This window comes from Emys orbicularis, chromosome 14 (assembly GCF_028017835.1).
Source record: "Emys orbicularis isolate rEmyOrb1 chromosome 14, rEmyOrb1.hap1, whole genome shotgun sequence".
NCBI classification, from domain to species: Eukaryota; Metazoa; Chordata; order Testudines; family Emydidae; genus Emys; species Emys orbicularis.
In genome coordinates, this window is record NC_088696.1 from 39,910,299 (window position 1) to 39,928,874 (window position 18,576).

At 49.8% G+C, this 18,576-nt stretch overlaps 1 protein-coding gene across 1 annotated transcript in view; it reads left to right on the top strand.

Moving 5' to 3' along the window:
* MATCAP1 (microtubule associated tyrosine carboxypeptidase 1) overlaps positions 1-17,819 on the top strand; it is a 43,257-nt gene extending 25,438 nt beyond the window's left edge. Inside the window, exons 3-6 of the mRNA XM_065416477.1 lie at positions 5,582-5,714; positions 7,888-8,193; positions 11,350-11,447; positions 17,655-17,819. Of these exons, the coding sequence (XP_065272549.1) occupies positions 5,582-5,714; positions 7,888-8,193; positions 11,350-11,447; positions 17,655-17,819 (702 nt within the window). The remainder of the gene's footprint in view (positions 1-5,581; positions 5,715-7,887; positions 8,194-11,349; positions 11,448-17,654) is intronic.
* Positions 17,820-18,576: the final 757 nt, after the last annotated feature.

Genomic DNA, 18,576 nt, shown 5'->3' on the forward strand with positions numbered 1-18,576 from the left:
CTACAAGCTCACCTCTGCTATGCATCTGAACCTCAAGAATTGAATTCAAGTCTGTATGTATATTGATCTGTTAACCAACTCTCTCTCTCTTTTCTTTTTTAATAAATTTTAGCTTAGTTAATAAGAATTGGCTCTAAGCATGTATTTTGGGTAAGATCTAAGTTATAATTCGACCTGGGTATGTGGCTGACCCTTTGGGATTGGAAGAACCTTTTCTTTTATATGATGAGATAAGATTTTCAGTCATCATCATCATATCTGACATGTGTGTCTGGATGGAGGCCTGAGGCTGGGCACTTTAAGGGAACTGCGTTGTTTGAACTTCTGAGTAACCAGTGAAGTACTATAGAAGCTGTTCTGTGCTGGCTTGGTAAATGTAAGTATTGGAATATCCACCAGCATTTGGGGTTTGTCTGCCCCATTTTGTTTGCAGTTCACCCTAATTGAGTGACCTCAGCTGGCTCCCACAGGCAGCATCGTCACAGCCTGTCAGGAGTTACTGTTACAGAACAGTGAACCCTTTGCCAGTTGGCAGTGAGGGGCTCTGAGGGTCACACTTGGTAGTCTCGTTTTCCCCAAGAAACTGCTTTGCCCTTTATGAAGGTGTTAAAATACCATGTGCCTGAAGGCTTCAGAGAGCAGCTCCTCCATTGCAGACCCCAGAAAGAAGAGCATAGGAGAGACAAACATTAGCAAGAGCCCAGAGCATCCCACACAAATCTCCTTCGGTCCCCAAACCAATCTTTATAAATGTACCACGAGGGTACGTTCCTCCCTAAGTCCCCAACAGTAAGTCCTGCCAGGGTGGTGCCTCATCACAGGCAAGGCCAAAGGGAACTCAGCCTGCACGTCTCGGGCCTCATTGCTCCTAAACGGGAGACCACGAGAGATGGAAGACAGTACGAATAAAAGTGGGTCTCAAGGCGGCAGTCGCTGCCTGGGACATGTTACTGCAGGGGAATCTGCAGGTTTGGGACCATGACACGCACAGTGAATAAGAAATAAATATTAAAGCAGAAGCAAAACCTGAATGAGCAGAGGACTTCCTTCCTCCGGCATTGTGTTGTGGCACTGGTCTAGGTGTAGCCACTGGCACAAGTGCCAGAGGGCACTGGAGGAGGAGGAGTTCTTTGCTTATGTGAAGTTGGGCCATGCACTGGCACATACATGGCTGCTTGGGAAGAAGAGACCCAAATTCTCCACTTGGGGCACTTCCCATATTGCCCCCTCGCTCTGCATAGTTCATTAGGACAGGGAACAACCCCACGTGGTCATGAGTTAGGCCTCAAAAAGTCATTTCCACATACCCGGAGAATGTAAAGAAAATGGCAGGTGGGAGGTGTGTGGGGAAATTAAGGTAGAGGAAGAATAATAAGGTGAACAGTATTACTATGTTCATTGTAACAGGTCTATCATTGGGGCTTATGCTTAAATCAGGCAAAGGCAAATACACTATCTGATGTCCTTGAAAGTTCGTCTTAGATCTGCCACACTGTTCACCCCGTGCTGGCCTTTCGATGAGGCTGAGACCACTGGGCCAAAGTTAACCTGTGTAAGTTCTGACCCAGGAGCTGGTGAGCCAAAGTGCCCGGTCAGCTATGGAATATTTGGAGTGGGCGGCACCAGAGGGTATGTTTCAGTATAGGCTAGCCATGTCTCTGGCTGTGGGGACTGTAAGGTAATTGGGAACCTCTGGCTGGACTTAGAACAAAAGTTCCCCAAGCTAGGTGAGCCGATGCTGCTGCTCCTATCAGAGAGAGCAGGAATGGGCCACCTGGTTGTTTCAAGTTCACCAGCAGATGGCGCACAAACAAGAATCTAAAAATCTTGTAATGCATTCTCATCATGGATTGGCCATTATACCAGGCTGCCGTATGAGGCAGCCAACATTCTGGCTGTGGTTTCGCACAGAGAGGACCCAATGTGACAGAGTTCTACTGGCTGCCTGGATGAAATACTTATTACAGGTGTAAATGAGGCAGCTAATTTGAGAGACCTAGTCCTGTGCTGCAGTGGTTTGAAGGGTCTGTGTTTCTGGGAAAGAAGGGTTTTTTCACAAGTGGGTCATAGAGATTAGCCTCTAAGGCCTCTACCAGAGAAAATAGAGTTACTAAGAATGTCACAAGTCACCGCTGGTTACTTCATTAATTGGAAAACTTCTTCTGTCCTGTCTACAGTAAAAATCCCACAAACCAAAACCCAACGCTGTGGTTGTTCAGAACGGATAAGAGTGAAGAATGTCACAAGGCATTTGATGCAGACCAATATCCTCATTTCTTTGAAGGTGCTAGTAGAGTTTGATGTCCAGGTGGAGCCTCACCTGTGGGGAGAAGTGGGTTTGGTCACAAATGGCAGATGGGACCAAAAGGCCAGCCAGTCACTTTCAGAACCGCAAGTCAAGCAGATAAAAAAATGTGCTCAGATGTAACACAGCGTTCTGTTAGGAGTGAAGAAATTCCAGGAGTTTCTGTAGGAGAGAAATTCTACTTTAATCACAGACACAGAATCACTGGTCACAATTCTTGACTCCAAAATGGGATGGCCGGTTTTAGCAGCTTCGGAATTACAGAAATGTGTTCTGAAGCTAACATCTTATCACTGTGCCACCTGGTACAAACCGCCTGAAAACTACAAAAGCACTTCTGCTGTTAAAGATTAGAAAGACCCAAATCCCATTCTCAGAATCTCCTTTGTGGAGATTCTGTTCCTGTTGCTGCAAAGACTGAATGACACTTTCTGCTTACGACACATAGCAAACTTCATTACCAACTCCCAGAGTACTTTATAGATTTGTCATCACCCTCCATTTGCAGAGTGGAAAACTGAGGCACAGCAGAGGGAGGAAGGGAGCTGCCTGAGGTTACGCAGCCAAGTCCAGGGCACTTGGAGAGAACTCTGATCCTAGCAGGTGATTTGACTATTGTCAGTGAAGAATGATGTAAGCTAGAAGCAGCTCAAACAGAGAATTCAGCAGAGGGACTATAATGCGGGGTTTCCATGCAGTGATACCAGAATCCATGCCAGCTTTCAGAATTCCACTGTGACTTCAAGCCCCACTGGCAAAGCTTGAGTAAGAACTGGTGGCCAGTTCGACTGCTCTTTCCCCCCCCCCATCCATAAAGCTTGTCAACCTATCAAAGAAAGCTATTAGTTTGGTTTGACGTGATTTGTTCTTGACAAAGCCATGCTGACTGTTACTTATCACCTTATTGTCTTCTAGGTATTTGCAAATTGATTGCTTGATTATCTGCTCCATTATCATTCCGGACTGAAGTTAAGCTGACTGGTCTGTGATTCCCTGGGTTGTCCTTATTCCTCTTTTTATAGATTGACACTATATTTGCCCTCTTCCAGTCCCCTGGAATCTTGCCTGTCTTCCATGAGTTTTTGAAGATAATCTGTGGCTGGCTCAGATATCTCCTCAGTCAGCTCCTTGAGTATTCAAGGATGTATTTCATCAGGCCCTACCGATTTGAAGACATCTAACTTGTCTTAAGTAATTTTTTAAACTTGTTCTTTCCCTAATTTAGCCTCAGATCCTACCTTACTTTCACTGGCATTCACTATGTTAGATGTCCAATCGCTACTAACCTTTTTGGCAAAAACTGAAACAAACAAGTCATTTAGCTCTTCCGCCATTTCCACGTTTTCTGTTATTGTCTTTCCCCTCTCATTGAGTAATGGGCCTACCCTGTCCTTGATCTTCCTCTTCTAATGTATTTGTAGAATGTTTTCTTGTTACTCCTTATGTCTCTAGCTAATTTAATCTAGTCCTGGTGATTTATTACTGTTTAATTTCTCCTCAAACCTCCTCTATTGATGCCTCAATCTGGGACAGTTCCTCAGATTTGTCACCTAAAAAGATTGGCTCAATTGTGGGAATCTTCCTCACACCCTCTGCTGTGAAGAGTGATACAAAGAATTCATTTAGCTTCTCTGCAGGGGCCTTGTCTTCTTTGAGTGCTCCTTTAGCACCTCAATCATCCAGTGTCCCATGGATTGTTTGGTAGCTTTCTGCTTCTGATGTACTTTAAACATTTGTTAGTTTTTGTGTCTTTTGCTAGTTGCTCTTCCAATTCTGTTTTTGGCCTGCCTGGTTATACCTACACTTGACTTTCAGAGTTTATGTTCCTTTCTGTTTTCCTCAGTAAGATTTGACTTCCAATTTTGAAAGGATGTCTTTTTGTCTCTAATCTCCTCTTTTACTCTATTGTTTAGTGGTGAAGATTTTTCAGTCCTGTTACTGTTTTGTTTTTATTTGGGCTATACATATACACCTCTACCCCGATATAACGCTGTCTTCGGAAGCCAAAAAATCTTACCGCGTTATAGGTGAAACCATGTTATATCGAACTGGCTTTGATCCGCTGGAGCTCACAGCCCCGCCCCCCTGAAGCACTGCTTTACTGCCTTATATCCAAATTCATGTTATAGCGGGTCGTGTTATATCGGGGTAGAGGTATAGTTTGAGCTTCTGTTATGTGTTTTTTAAAAGTTTCCATGCAGCTTGCAAGGATTTCACTCTTGTGACTGTTCCTTTTAATTTCCATGTAACTAGATTCTTCGTTTTTGTGTAGTTCCCCTTTTTGAAGTTCAGTGCTACGGTGGTGGGTTTCTTTGGTATTTTCCTCCCTACAAGACAGTTAAATTTAATTACATTGTGGTTGCTATTACTGACCAGTTCCAGCTATGTTCACCTCTTGGACCAGATCCTGTGCCACTCAGGACTAAATCAAGAACTCCCCCGCCCCCCTTGTGGGCTCCAGGACTAACTGCTCCAAGAAGAAGTTGTCACGCTGCCTGGAGTGGCTCACGACTGTGAGTGCCTACCTCAGGGCAGACTGTCAAAACCAGGGCAGACACCCCAAACTGCTGGTATGTTCTATAATTAGATTTCACCAACCCAGTACTAAATGTGAACTCCTGGATCACCATACCAGTCTTCCCATGGGGGCACAGACAGTCCCGTGAGACTCTCCAGTCTATTTTGCCACCCAGACAAACTGAACTTAGTGATAAATGGTCACTTACACCCAAAATTACACCACAGTCAGGCTGCTTCCAGTACCAAGAAACCAATCACATAGCCCAGATAAATTGGGACCTACATCTTACACCAAAGACAATGCCTGTCCCAATCCTGTAATAAACTATCTAAAGGTTTATTAACTAGGAAAAAGAAATGAGTTACTTACAGGTTAAAGCAAGCAAACAACACACAGAAATGAGTTATCATCTAGATTCTGAGAGTGACAGAATTGTAGTCATCTGTCAATTCCAAGTGCCTTTCAGGGCAGACCCAGGAGGTAGCCCCTGGGGATCTCTGGCTTCAGTTTGGCTTCTGTGGCCCTGTGAGAATTCAAACAGCGAAGAGATGAAAAATCTCCCCATCAACTATTTCTGTTTCCTGGCACGTACTGCTCCATGAGTGGACTGAGCAGTTAACAAAGCTTTTGTCTTATAATGGCCCACCTAAATTTTGATAGTCCTTCTGGGAGTGCACAGTATCACCTAGGTGTGCATGGGGCTGCCGGTTGTGACCATGCCATCATCCTGACCCTTATTCTCCATCTGCCCCCAGGTGGTTGTTCATCTGACTGAGGATCTGCTGTCCCAAGCCGTGATGATGGTGGAGAACAGCCGGCCCACCCTCGCAATTAACCTGGCCGGAGCCCGTCAATACTGGCTGGAGGGCATGCTGCGCCACGAAATAGGTCAGAGCTGGGCTGGAGGCATGGGCCATGCGGGACGCCGGGGATGTGGAGCCGCGCAGGGACTCGCCTGGAACTAATGCTCCTGCTGTTGAAAGGGAATAAAATGGAGCCGCATGTTGCATGGCCTTTGTGGGGTGGGGTAGGCAGAAGGAGGCTGGAGCCTATCATGTCACAGAGCTGGGAGGCAGTCGTCCTTCCCTATAGGCCTCTGGGGTAACCACCCTGGAAATAACACCCTGAGCTGGGAGCACCTCAACCTCTCAAAGCTACTGACGATAGGAGGGAGGGAGGAGAAGAGCCAGAGGTGGTGAGGGGCTGCAGAGCCTGACGGGATCCAGTGTGAGGACCCCTTGGAGCTGGCTCTGCACAACGGTGGGTTGAGGACTCGGCACTACATGGAGAATGCCGAGGGGGGGAGGCACAGAGGGGGTTGGTTAGGCCAGCAGGCGGGGGTAGGACGCCAAGAAAAACTGCTCAGAATTTTTCACAGCGGACATTTTTTTCACTGCAAAATGGCCCTTTCTTCTTCAAAGGCCTCTGTGATCCCCATGGGGGAGTTGCCCCTTGGCGGCAAGCACAGAGCCCTCTTTGAAGCTGTGTCCATTGGGGAGCAGGACCTCCCCCCAGGTGGCACTGAACACATGGCACTGATGGCTGGAAGAGCCGAAGCACTCTCGGCCGTGCCCATTGCTGTGAGGGAGGGTTAACGCTAGTGCTGGAATTAGTTGAAAAGGTGTTAGTGTAGTATTAGGACAGGGCAGGATGGTGTTAGGGCGGTGTTAGCGCAGCGTAGGAGTGCTACCACTATAGTTACACACGGTGGAGGGATAGCTCAGTGGTTTGAGCATTAGCCTGCTAAAGCCAGGGTTGTGAGTTCAATCCTTGAAGGGGCCATTTAGGGATCTGGGGCAAAAATCTGGGGATTGGTCTTGCTTTGAGCAGGGGGGTGGACTAGGTGACCTCCTGAAGTCCCTTCCAACCCTGATATTCTATGATTCATTAAACTAGGGTTGCAAAATCAAGCCCTCAAAAGTTCAGAAGCACCAGAATTAGGGCTCTCCCTTTGGTCTCCTTGTGCATATGCATTAGGATACAGGCTTTAATTACAGGATCACATGCTACTTTTTCCATAGGACCCTGCCTCATTCGGTGCCCACTGAAAGACCATTCAGAGCTCTCAGACAAAGGTGTCCCCTCCCAGGAGGTGCTTTCTCAGGGCTAGGATGGGAGATGGCAAGGAGAAACCTGACGATCAAGGAGGAGACACACATTGGAAGGGGTGCCAGTGCCACCGCGGCGTCCCCAGTGCAAGTGGTGGGGGGGAGGGCTCTAGAGCAGGGTTCTCAACCTTTTTCTGTCGGAGGCCTCCCCCAACATGCTATAAAAACTCCACGGCCCACCAATGCCATATAAAAGCCAGAGCCAGCGTTAGAGAGGAGTAAGCAGGGTAATTGCCGGGTGCCCCAAACCACAGGGGGCCCCGCAGAGCTACGTTGCTCAGGCTTCAGCTTCAGCCCCAGGTGGCGGGGCTCGGGGCACCGGGCTTCAGCCCTGCACAGTGGTGCTTCAGCTTTCTGCCCTGGGCCCCAGCACGTCTAACACTGGCCCTGCTTGGCGGAGCCCCTGAAACCTGCTCACTGCCCCCCCCGGGGGCCCCGGATCCCTGGTTGAGAAGCACTGCGCTAGAGAGAGGCCTGAGGGAGGGTTGTTCATTTCTAGTTATTGAACCATGGAGCCTAGAGTTTGTAAAAGTTTGTTAAACTCAGCAGTGAAGCCATCTGGCCCCGGGGGACAGTTTAGATATCAAAGGATTAATTGAGTATTATTCCAGCCCTCCTGCCACCAGTCCTAGAGCATAGCTAGTGGCTGCTGTGCCCCTTAGCTCTGAGGGAGAAGATCAAATGTCAGAGGTTTTGTCAGCGAGACAAGGTGGGGGAGGTAATACCTTCTATCGGACCGACTTCTGTTGTTGAGAGAGACCAGCTTTTCTTAGACTTTTATCTGCTGAAAGAGCAGCTGTGGGGTAGGGGGGGTTTGCCATGTCCCTTATCAATGTGGGGAACGATTTCTCCCCAATGCTCCTGATTTCCTAGCCCCATTGCCCAGGGGCTTTGCACGGGGTGCGTGAGACACGGGTTGTAGCTGACTAATTTCTCTCCCTTGTCTTCTCTAGGCACTCACTACATCCGTGGGGTGAATAATGCCCGCCAGCCTTGGCACAGTATGGAGGGCCGTAAGCGGTACGGCCTGAAGCCTGCTAACCCCACAGAAGAAGGCCTGGCTAGTCTGCACAGTGTCCTCTTCCGTAAGCAGCCCTTTCTGTGGCGGGCAGCACTGCTGTACTACACTGTCCACCAGGCCAGTCACATGTCCTTCAGCGTGCTCTTCCAGCACTTGGAGCAGTACGTCCAAGACGCCCGGGTCCGGTGGGACTACTGCGTGCGGGCAAAACGAGGCCAGACTGACACCTCACAGCCAGGTGAGCAGATAGCGCCACGGCAGAGCCAGGCCCGTGGGTGGGGATGGGACTTGGTGGTTAAGACACTGGGCTGGGAGGCTGGGGTCTGTTCCCAGCTCTGCTACTGCCCAGGGGTGAGTCTCTGTTCCTCTGTTCTCCTGCCCTATGTTCCAGCTTGTCTCATCCGAGCACGGAGGGTCTCTTGCTGGGTGTGTGCAGGGCTGGGGACTTGCTGTTTTAGGTGGGGATTGGCAGGAAAGGGAGGGTGAGCGTGGAGGGCAGGTGGCAGGAGGGGGATGATGCAGACACCCATCAGCACAGGGTCCAGCATGAGAACTGTACAAGGCCGTGGTGTCACAGCTGGGCCCTGCTCTAGCTGGTGGAGTCCGTGGTGGCCCCTGCCAGCAGCTCCTTTCTAACCTGAGCTCACGTGGCTGGGGAAGGGGACACCCTGAACGGGGGGGTGTCTTCCCTGAAGAGTTCTCCCTTTCTTGTGTCGCTCTGACTAGCTTTGAAGGTGACCCTTTAAGTCCTCTGCAAAAATGAGTTAAAAAAGTAGCCTCAGGTCCTAGCCCAGCCCCTGTCATTTGGCTGTGCGAGACCCACATGAGCCAGAGGAGAAACTGGCTGACTGTAGAGGGGTAACAGTGAAACTGACTAGATGGAATGTGGGATATGGGGTCTCTGTGCACAACTCCTCTGACACCCCCACGCCGGCACCTCAGCCTCACTTTTTGCTGTAGCACTTGCAGAGTTGGGTCTGTCCAGGGCTTTTCAGGAAATGTTACGCAGAGTCCAAGGCAGCGCTACGGTAGCCGGAGCCCTGAACTTGGGTGATAGTAACAGCTCCCAATTGTTGTCACAGACAGGGGAACCAGCCTGTGTGTTTATCAGACAGATACTTACACTTAACACTCAGAACCCTTGTAGACAGTCGTTGAAATACTGTGATTACAAAGAGCGCTGCCGCTGCTCATGCTTTTCATAGATTTATAGATTTTAGGGCCAGGAGGGGTCACTGTGACCATCCCTTCTGCCCTCCTGCATACACAGCTGGAGAATGTCACCAGGGATCCCTGTAGCAGCCCCATCACTCAGAGGGACTTAGGCGCTTGACTCCCATTGGTTTCACTGGGAGCTAGGCACTGGAATACTTTTGAGCAGCTGCCCCTGTCTTTGTTTAAAGACTTCAGGTGACACTGAATCCACCACACCTCTGTGTCAGTTTTTTCAATGGTTAATCATAGAACATCAGGGTTGGAAGGGACCTCAGGAGGTCATCTAGTCCAACCCCCTGCTCAAAGCAGGACCAATCCCCAGACTGATTTTTGCCCCAGATCCCTAAATGGACCCCTCAAGGATTGAGCTCTCAACCCTGGGTTTAGCAGGCCAATGTTCAAACCACTGAGCTATCCCTCCCCCCGAGTTAATTACCCTCATCTAGTTTCAACTCCCAGGCCTTGGATTTTGTTCTGACTTTATTTGCTAGATTAAAGAGTCCTCTACTAGTGCGTCACTTGTGGGGTATTGAAAACTGTGTTACCATTACCAGCGCTACCACTTTAAATTATAACGGGTTTCCTGCTCCTGCTTGCAGGCTAGGGGCCTCGGTAGGGAAGTGTGTGATCTGGGCCTAGCAGCAGTCAGTCTGTGGAAAGCCAGCCTAGAGCAAAGTGGGGTGAGTTAGGCCTCTCTCTGTATTAGGGAACAGCCTGCTTCGTCTCTCTCTGGGTTTTTTTGGTTGTTTTGGGTTTGGGATCTGGACTCTACGGGTACATTTACACGTGCAGCTAGGGGTGTGATTCCCAGCTCGAGGTAGCTCTCACCCAGCTAGCGCACTACAAATCAACTGTAGCCATGAGCTAGGCACGCTGAGTATGGGCCAGACTTTCAGACAGGTACATACTTAGGGGTGGCTGGTCTGTCCTGCAGCTCGCACTGCCACAGCTACGCTCTGGTTTTAGCACCCTGTCTCTCCTCAAGCTGCGCCCCAGCTCCAAGTGTAGACATAGTCTAAGAAATGACGTAGCACTACATGGCAGCCTGCAGAAAGAGTATTTCTGTTTTTCTTTTCTCTCTCTCTCTGTGTGCGCGCGCGCGCTGTGAACGTAACAGAGAATGCTGGGACGGCTTCTTTAGGAAAGAAAAATAAAAGAGGATGACGAAGAGTAGAGATAAAATGGCTACCTACTGCAGTCTGGAGAGTTTCCAATTTAATGGGGGGGAAAAAGGAAGATTTTGCAACATACATTCAGAGACTTGAGCAGTATTTTTACGTGTATGCTATAGAGGATACTGATAAACAGAGGGCTGTTTTCCTAACGTTGGTGGGAAAAACGACATTTACCATGCTTAAGCTTGTGTTGTCCACAGAAACCTGCTGAGTTGGAGTATAAAGGAGAGTCTAGAACAGTGGTTTTCAACCTTTTTTCATTTGTAGATCCCTAAAAATTTCAAATGGAGGTGCGGACCCCTTTGGAGATCTTAGCCATAGTCTGCGGACCCCTAGGGGTCCCTGGACCACAAGTTGAGACCCACTGGTCTGAAGAAACCAGATCACACAGCTTCTCTCAGAGCCCCCTAACCTGCAAGCAGGCCCAGGAAACCCCTTATAGTTTAGTGATAGCTTTAATTTTCTCCTACGCAGATTTCATCTTCTCACTCTTCACCCCCTTTTCCAGGTCAGTAATGACTATATTGGAGACCGCTGGTCCTAGTACTGACCCCAGCCCATTGGACTTGCTTCTGACCTCACTTACATCAGCTCTTTCCTAGTCTAACTCTAAGGGATGCCTACACTTGGAGCTAGGGCTGCAGTGCTGAGTGTGTGTAGACGTACTCACGGTAGTGCTCATCGAGCCAGCGCATTACAAGCAGGAGTGTACAGGAGCACTGGCTACCCATGTACAAACCCAGGGGGCCTGGGCGGGTTTGTACTTGGGGCGGCCAGCCCGGGCTACTGCAGCTGCACTATGATCCTTTTAGCTGATGAGAGCCAGCACGGTGTGTCTGTGTGAGCTGGGCACTGCTCCCCTCGCACCAAGTGCAGACACACCCCAGCTGACGTCTGTTGAAATGCTGTTGATTTGTACCAGAGTGGGATGAAAATTAGGTCCGCAGCAACCAGCATGTTGGGAGGTGGCTGGGCTCCCACTTCTCCTCCTTACTCTCTTCCAGGCTGTTTCAGTAAGGATCAAGTGTATCTGGATGGAATTCTCCGGATCCTGAGGCATCGGCAGACTATTGACTTCCGGTTGCTGGCAGCACTGGGCAAGGTAACAGCCTGGAGAGATGGACAGAACCTGTTTCCTGATGTGAAATCAGTACATGGGAACGGTTCTGCTGCAGGATGGGCCATGGTTTATGGATTATTTATGTGATGTTTTTACACCCCCAGCCAGTGCGATAACCAGGGTTCTTCCCCTTGGTCTTAGGGACGTAATCGTAAACTTTGCTATTTGATTAATGTAAATACTCAGGAGATTAACATGAAAAACCCAGCTTTGGTCATTAACCCTGTTCTTAAATGATGGAATTTAGCACAAATACCGAATAGGAAATTACTGCAGAAAGGGATCTGGGGATTATAGTGGATCACAAATGAGTCAACAGTGTAACACTGTTGGGAAAATGCAAACATCATTCTGGGATGTATTAGCAGGAGTGGGGAAGTGGGATACTGTGAGGAAACACAAGGAGGAGGGTACAAGATGGGAAGCCTCCTGATTCATACTGAGAAGGTAGGGCAATCGGCTAGTTCTCTTAGGTGCATGTACACAAACGCAAGGAGCCTGGGAAACAAGCAGGAAGAATTGGAAGTCCTGGCACAATCAAGGAACTATGATGTGATTGGAATAACAGAAACTTGGTGGGGCAGTTCACACGACTGGAGCACTGTCATGGATGGTATAAACTGTTCAGGAAGGACTGGTACGGGAGGAAAGGTGGAGGAGTTGCATTGTATGTAAGAGAGTGGTATGATTGCTCAGAGCTCCAGTATGAAACTGGAGAAAAGCCTGTTCAGAGTCTTTGGGTTAAGTTTAGAGGCGAGAGCAACAAAGGTGATGTCATGGTGGGCATGTGCTATAGACCACCGGATCAGAAGGATGAGGTAGACGAGGCTTTCTTCGGACAACTAACTGAAGTTTCCAGATCACAGGCCCTGGTTCTAATGGGGGACTTCAATCACCCTGACATCTGCTGAGAGAGCAATACAGCAGTGCACAGACAATCCAGGAAGTTTTGGGAGAGTGTTGGGGACAACTTCCTGGTACAAGTGCTGGAGGAACCAACAAGGGGCCGTGCTTCTCTTGACCTGCTGCTCACAAACAGGGAAGAATTGGTAGGGGAAATAGAAGTGGATGGCAACCTGGGCAGCAGTGACCATGAGATGGTTGAGTTCAGGATCCTCACAAAAGGAAGAAAGGAGAGTAGCAAAGTATGGACCCTGGACTTCAGAAAAGCAGACTTTGACTCCCTCAGGGAACTGATGGGCAGGATCCCCTGGGAGGCTAATATGAGGGGGGAAAGTTGTCCAGGAGATCTGGCTGTATTTTAAAGAAGCCTTATTGAGGGTGCAGGAACAAACCATCCCGATGTGCAGAAAGAACAGCAAATATGGCAGGCGACCAGCTTGGCTTAACAGTGAAATCTTTGGTGAGCTTAAACTCAAAAAGGAAGCTTACACGAAGTGGAAATTTAGACAGATGACTAGGGAGGAGTATAAAAATATTGCTCGAGCATGCAGGGGTGTAATCAGGAAGGCCAAGACACAATTGGAGTTGCAGCTAGCAAGGGATGTGAAGGGTAACAAGAAGGGTTTCTACAGGTATGTTAGCAACAAGAAGGTGGTCAGGGAAAGTGTAGGACCCTTACTGAATGGGGGAGGCAACCTCGTGACACATGATGAGGAAAAAGCTGAAGTACTCAATGCTTTTTTTGCCTCGGTCTTCACAGACAAGGTCAGCTCCCAGACTGCTGCACTGGGCAACACAGTATGGGGAGGAGGTGAGCAGCCCTCAGTGGTGAAAGAACAGGTTAAGGACTATTTAGATAAGATGGACATGCTCAAATCCATAGGTCCAGATCTAATGCATCCAAGGGTGCTGAGGGAGTTGGCTGACGTGATTGCAGAGCCACTGGCCATTATCTTTGAAAATTCGTGGCGATCAGGGGAGGTCCCGGACGATTGGAAAAAGGCAAATATAGTGCCCCAGGAAAGAAAGAGAACCCAGGGAATTACAGACCGGTCAGCCTCACTTCAGTCCCTGGCAAAATCATGGAGCAGGTCCTCAAGGAATCCATTTTGAAGGACTTGGAGGAGAGGAAGGTGATCAGGAACAGTCAATATGGATTCACCAAGGGCAAGTTATGCCTGACCAACCTGATTGCCTTCTATGATGAGATAACTGGCTCTGTGGATATGGGGAAAGCGGTGGATGTGATATATCTTGACTTTAGCAAAGCTTTTGATTCGGTCTCCCACAGTATTCTTGCCAGCAAGTTAAAGAAGTATGGGCTGGATGAATGGACTATAAGGTGGATAGAAAGCTGGTTAGATCATCGGGCTTAATGGGTAGTGATCAACGGCTTGATGTGTAGTTGGCAGCTGGTAGCAAGCAGAGTGCCCCAAGGGTCGGTCCTGGGGCCGGTTTTGTTCAACATCTTTATTAATGATCTGGATGATGGGATTAATTGCACCCTCAGCAAGTTCGCAGACGACACTAAGCTGGGGGGAGAAGTATATATGCTGGAGGGTAGGGATAGGGTCCAGAGTGACCTAGACAAATTGGAGGATTGGGCCAAAAGAAATCAGATGAGGTTCAACAAGGACAAGTGCAGAGTCCTGCACGTAGGAAGGAAGAATCCCATGCACTGTTACAGGCTGGGGACCGACTGGCTAAGCAGCAGTTCCGCAGAAAAGGACCTGGGGATTACAGTGGACGAGAAGCTGGATATGAGTCAGCAGTGTGCTCTTGTTGCCAAGAAGGCCAACGGCATATTGGGCTGCATTAGTAGGAGCATTGGCAGCAGATCGAGGAAAGTGATTATTCCCCTGTATTCAGCACTGGTGAGGCCACATCTGGAGTATTGCATCCAGTTTTGGTCCCCCCACTATAGAAGGGATGTGGACAAATTGGAGAGAGTCCAACAGGGCAACAAAAATTATTAGGGGGCTGGGGCACATGACTTACGAGGACAGGCTGAGGGAACTGGGCTTATTTAGTCTGCAGAAGAGAAGAGTGAGGGGGGATTTGATAGCAGCCTTGAACTACCTGAAGGAGGGGTTCCAAAGAGGATGGAACTCGGCTATTCTCAGTGGTGGCAGATGACAGAACAAGAAGCAATGGTCTCAAGTTGCAGTGGGTGAGGTCTAGGTTGGATATTAGGAAACACTATTTCACTAGGAGGGTGGTGAAGCACTGGAATGGGTTACCTAGGGAGGTGGTGGAATCTCCAGCCTTAGAGGTTTTTAAGGCCCGGCTTGACAAAGCCCTGGCTGGGGTGATTTAGTTGGTGTTGGTTCTGCTTTGAGCAGGGGATTGGACTAGATGACCTCCTGAGGTCTCTTCCAACCCTGATATTCCATGATTCTATGAGTGTTGTTAAGCAAGACACAAAAAGTAATTCTTCCACTCTACTCTACACTGGTAAGGCTTCAAGTGGAGTATTGTCTACATCTGGGCACCACACTTCGGGAAAGATGTGGACAGATTGGAGAAAGTCCAGAGAAGAGCCACAAAAATGATGAATGGTCTAGAAAACATGACCTGTGAGGAAAGACTGAAAAAATTGGGTTTGTTTAGTCTGGAGAAGAGAAGACTGCGGGGAGGGGAGGAGCATGAGAACAGTCTTCAAGTACATAAAAGGTTGTTATAAAGAGGAGGGTGAAAAATTGTTCTCCTTAACCACTGAGGACAGGACAAAAAGTAATGGACTTAAACTGCAGTAAGGGAGGTTTGGGTTGGACATTAGGAAATACTTCCTAACTTCAGGGTAGCTAAGCACTGGAGCAGATAACCTAGGGAGGTTGTGGAATCTCTGTTGTCAGTGGTTTTTAAGAGCAGGTTGGACAAACACCTGCCAGGGATGCCTAGATAGTCCTGCCTCAGTGCAGGGGACTGGACTAGAGACCTATCCAGGTCCCTTCCTGGCCTGAATTTCTATGAAAAAGAGAATGGATACAAGTGTGAGTGAGGGAAACAAATGGTTACATATAAAACAACCATAAAACACAAACTAGGGCTGACACTTAGTACTAGTGACCTTTCCGAGCCAATCAGGTAGATTCTCTCCTGACAGTTCAGTCTTTTGCAGCATTTGCTAGTCCCTAGGAGCTAGGCCAGCATCTTCCTTGCAGCATCGCCACTCCCCCAGGTTCTTTCTCAGTGGCTGGATGCTGCAGCATGTCTCTCTCCACCCTGTGAGACGCTGATCAGTCCTTTGCCTTTCTGCGGAGGGCCGTCCCCTCGCTGCCATAGCAGCCCATCTCACTTCAGTGGGCTGATAGTTTATCGTTGATGGTTTGCCACTGACCGTTTGGGCTGCTGCAGTGGTGGACAACAGCACTATACGGTATGTGATTGGCTAGCCAGCGACGGGGAGTGGCAGTCACTTCCCACTTCAATGGGCTTTCCTCAAGACCCATAACGGCCTAGTTTTCACTCTAGTTACATTATCCCTTAAATATAACCCGTGCACACAGCTTGCAATGATTGAGAATCGATACGTTACAAGCTTTCAGCAGAGACCTCACAAGCTGCCCTTCATGGATAAATACCTTGGACGCAGTGTATTAGGCACCGTGAGTTTGTCAGGTCTGAGCCAGGCAGTGACCCCTTTGCTGGCTGGCGCAGTGGGTCTCAGTGTCACAGTAAGTAACTCTCTTCTCCCTGTCCAGAGAGTTGAATTCCCAGGAGTGTCTCTTGAGCAGATCACACCGAGCTCCTCTGTACCTCAGGCCAGGTTTCAGGCAGGACCGGGCTCATACAAAGACTGCAAAGCGTATGCTCGTATGACAGTGAGGAGTTCACTGAGACGTCTCGGTCATGTGGCAGCTTGCACGTACGTGGCTCAGCGTGCCAGACTTCTCCGCAGAGTCCTGCCGAGGTGGTTGAAGTCTGCCTGCTGTCCCACTCAGCATCCACAGGACGTGCGGACTCCCATACATACAAGTTTCCTCTCATCCCTGGACTGTTGGCTGGACCTTGCCAGTGTACACAACCAGTTCCCTTTTCCCCAACCCTCCCCTCAGTGACCCTAGTCACAGATGCTTCATCTATTGGCCGGGGAGGACTTTCAGACTCAGGATCTCTGGTCAGCTCAGTTGGGGCGGGGACTTCGGGGAAGGGGTTGGAATGGGGATGAGGAAGAGGCGGGGCCTCATGGAAGGGGCAGGGTGGGGTTGGGGGCAGGGGAGGGGCGGGGACCCATGGAAAAGAGGGGAAGTCGGCGCCTATGCCCTCCCCCTCCGTATGGTGCTGAGATTTGAGCAGACTCAGACAGGCTCACCCCGTGCTAATGGCCGTGTCAGCATTGGTTCTCGCCCAGTGGAACCGGTCATGTCGCGCTCCCGTATCTCTACCGCACAGAAGAGCTTTTAGAGACAGGTGTCACTTGCTACCCTGGGCCTGCGTTTTTCCTGATCACAAAGACGAGGTACCAGCGGTGTGAGGTGACAGAACCCAGGAAATTAACCAGCCTACCTGGGGAGTCTCCCAAGAACGTCACCACACCCGAGAGACTCTGTGGGTCCTTCTTTGGTTTAGCTTGGCCTGGGCAGTCAGAGGCTAATGTGTATTTCTGAAGCTCTGGCCTGACCCATTTCTCACTGCACGGCTCACGTCGATACATTTGCTGATGTAGGCCTAGGGTAGGTGCTCTGGTCCCTGTCACGGTGATATGGGTGTGCTTACTTCTGTTTGTTCTATGGCTGAGCAAGGCGGTGCCGGCCCACCCTGTACCTGGCCCTTGCTGCAGCCCCACCAGGTGCAAGCTGGGTTCCTGTCTGTCCAAATGAGCCGCTGTTTGTTGGGCCTGAGAGAAGGTGCCTGTGCTCTGTGTCACCTGCCTCCATATCAGCAATTTCTGCTCCAGATGGGAACCTGACCTGCCAGGCTCCAATATCTGCACAGCTCGTTGGGTCTCATGCACTGCAGCGAGAAATCAGAGTATCTGTTAGAAGCCTCTCCGTGACCCCGACCCTAGAGTCTGGAGCTGGTGGGTCACAGCCCCCCATCCCTCCTGGCCAGAGCAACCATGTAGCTCAGGTGCCTGGAATTCCTGGGAACGGTCCATCCATTCTTGCTACCATGTGGTGCCCTCTCAGTAAGGCCCGGGCTAGTGTCGTTACATTAGCAGCCCTCCCCCAGATGCTATAGCAGGAGGTGAGTGAATCAGAATGCATGCGGGGCTGCGTGTGTGCAGTGATCCCCTTGGGTGGCTGGCCTGAGGGCCTGAAACATCTGTTTTCTTTCCACCAGGTCTCCTACGAAGATGTGAATCAGCTGAAGCAATTTGGGGTTCTGGAGAAGGCGCGAATCCCCCATTTCATGCAGGACATGGAACGGTACAGGCAGCAGCTTGACCACATCATTGCCACCAACAGACTGAATGAGGAGGAGCTAGAGCAGTTGCTGCCGGACTGACCAGGTCTGCAGGGTCCTGACCTGCCTGCCCCGTGGCAGAGTCCCATTTCCCAGGCCACACTGCCTTGTGGACAGGAAGCCTTTGGCACAAAAGGGAGTTGTCTTGTGTGCGTGTCTGACTGCAGCCGTCCAAAGCATTTAGGGTGCCCAGGGGTCTGCGTATTTATTATTCGTTTTGTGACTGGTCGGCAGGTCAGTCCTCACCTGGAGGAGGCAGGCTGCCATTTCAGAGCTTCCTCCCATCCATTCAGCATCGGGTCCTGCAAAGGGAGAGCTGGTTGTGTGGATTCCTGCAGCAGGACATGGCGTAGCAGGATGGAATGCAGCGGTGAGGGTGGGGGGGAGGGGATGATGGCTAAGATGCATGCAATGCCACGGGAGGGAACTAGCAGCAGAGGTGCTTTGGGGGTTGTGTTTTTTAAATGCTGTTGCAGGGGGAGGGCGTTACACTGGGGGAAGGAAGGATGATGGAAGATAGTTAAACAGCCCAAATCCAAGATGGAGAAGAGAAATGTTTCTCTAGGAATCACTGAGAGGACTGTGAGAAGTCTGCAGATCATAGATTAAAACCCTCGGCGGGAGCGGGGGCTTGGTCAGGGAGGGTGGAAGGGTGTGAGGTGTTGGAGGAGCAGAGCTGGATGAGTGGCTGAAGGAGCACCAGGTCTGTTCTAGTCTAGATCGGTTCTTGTACTGTGCTCATCACTGTAGTACCTGGGCAGAGGGGAAGCCAGACAGCTCGGAGTGTCTTCTCTAGTTG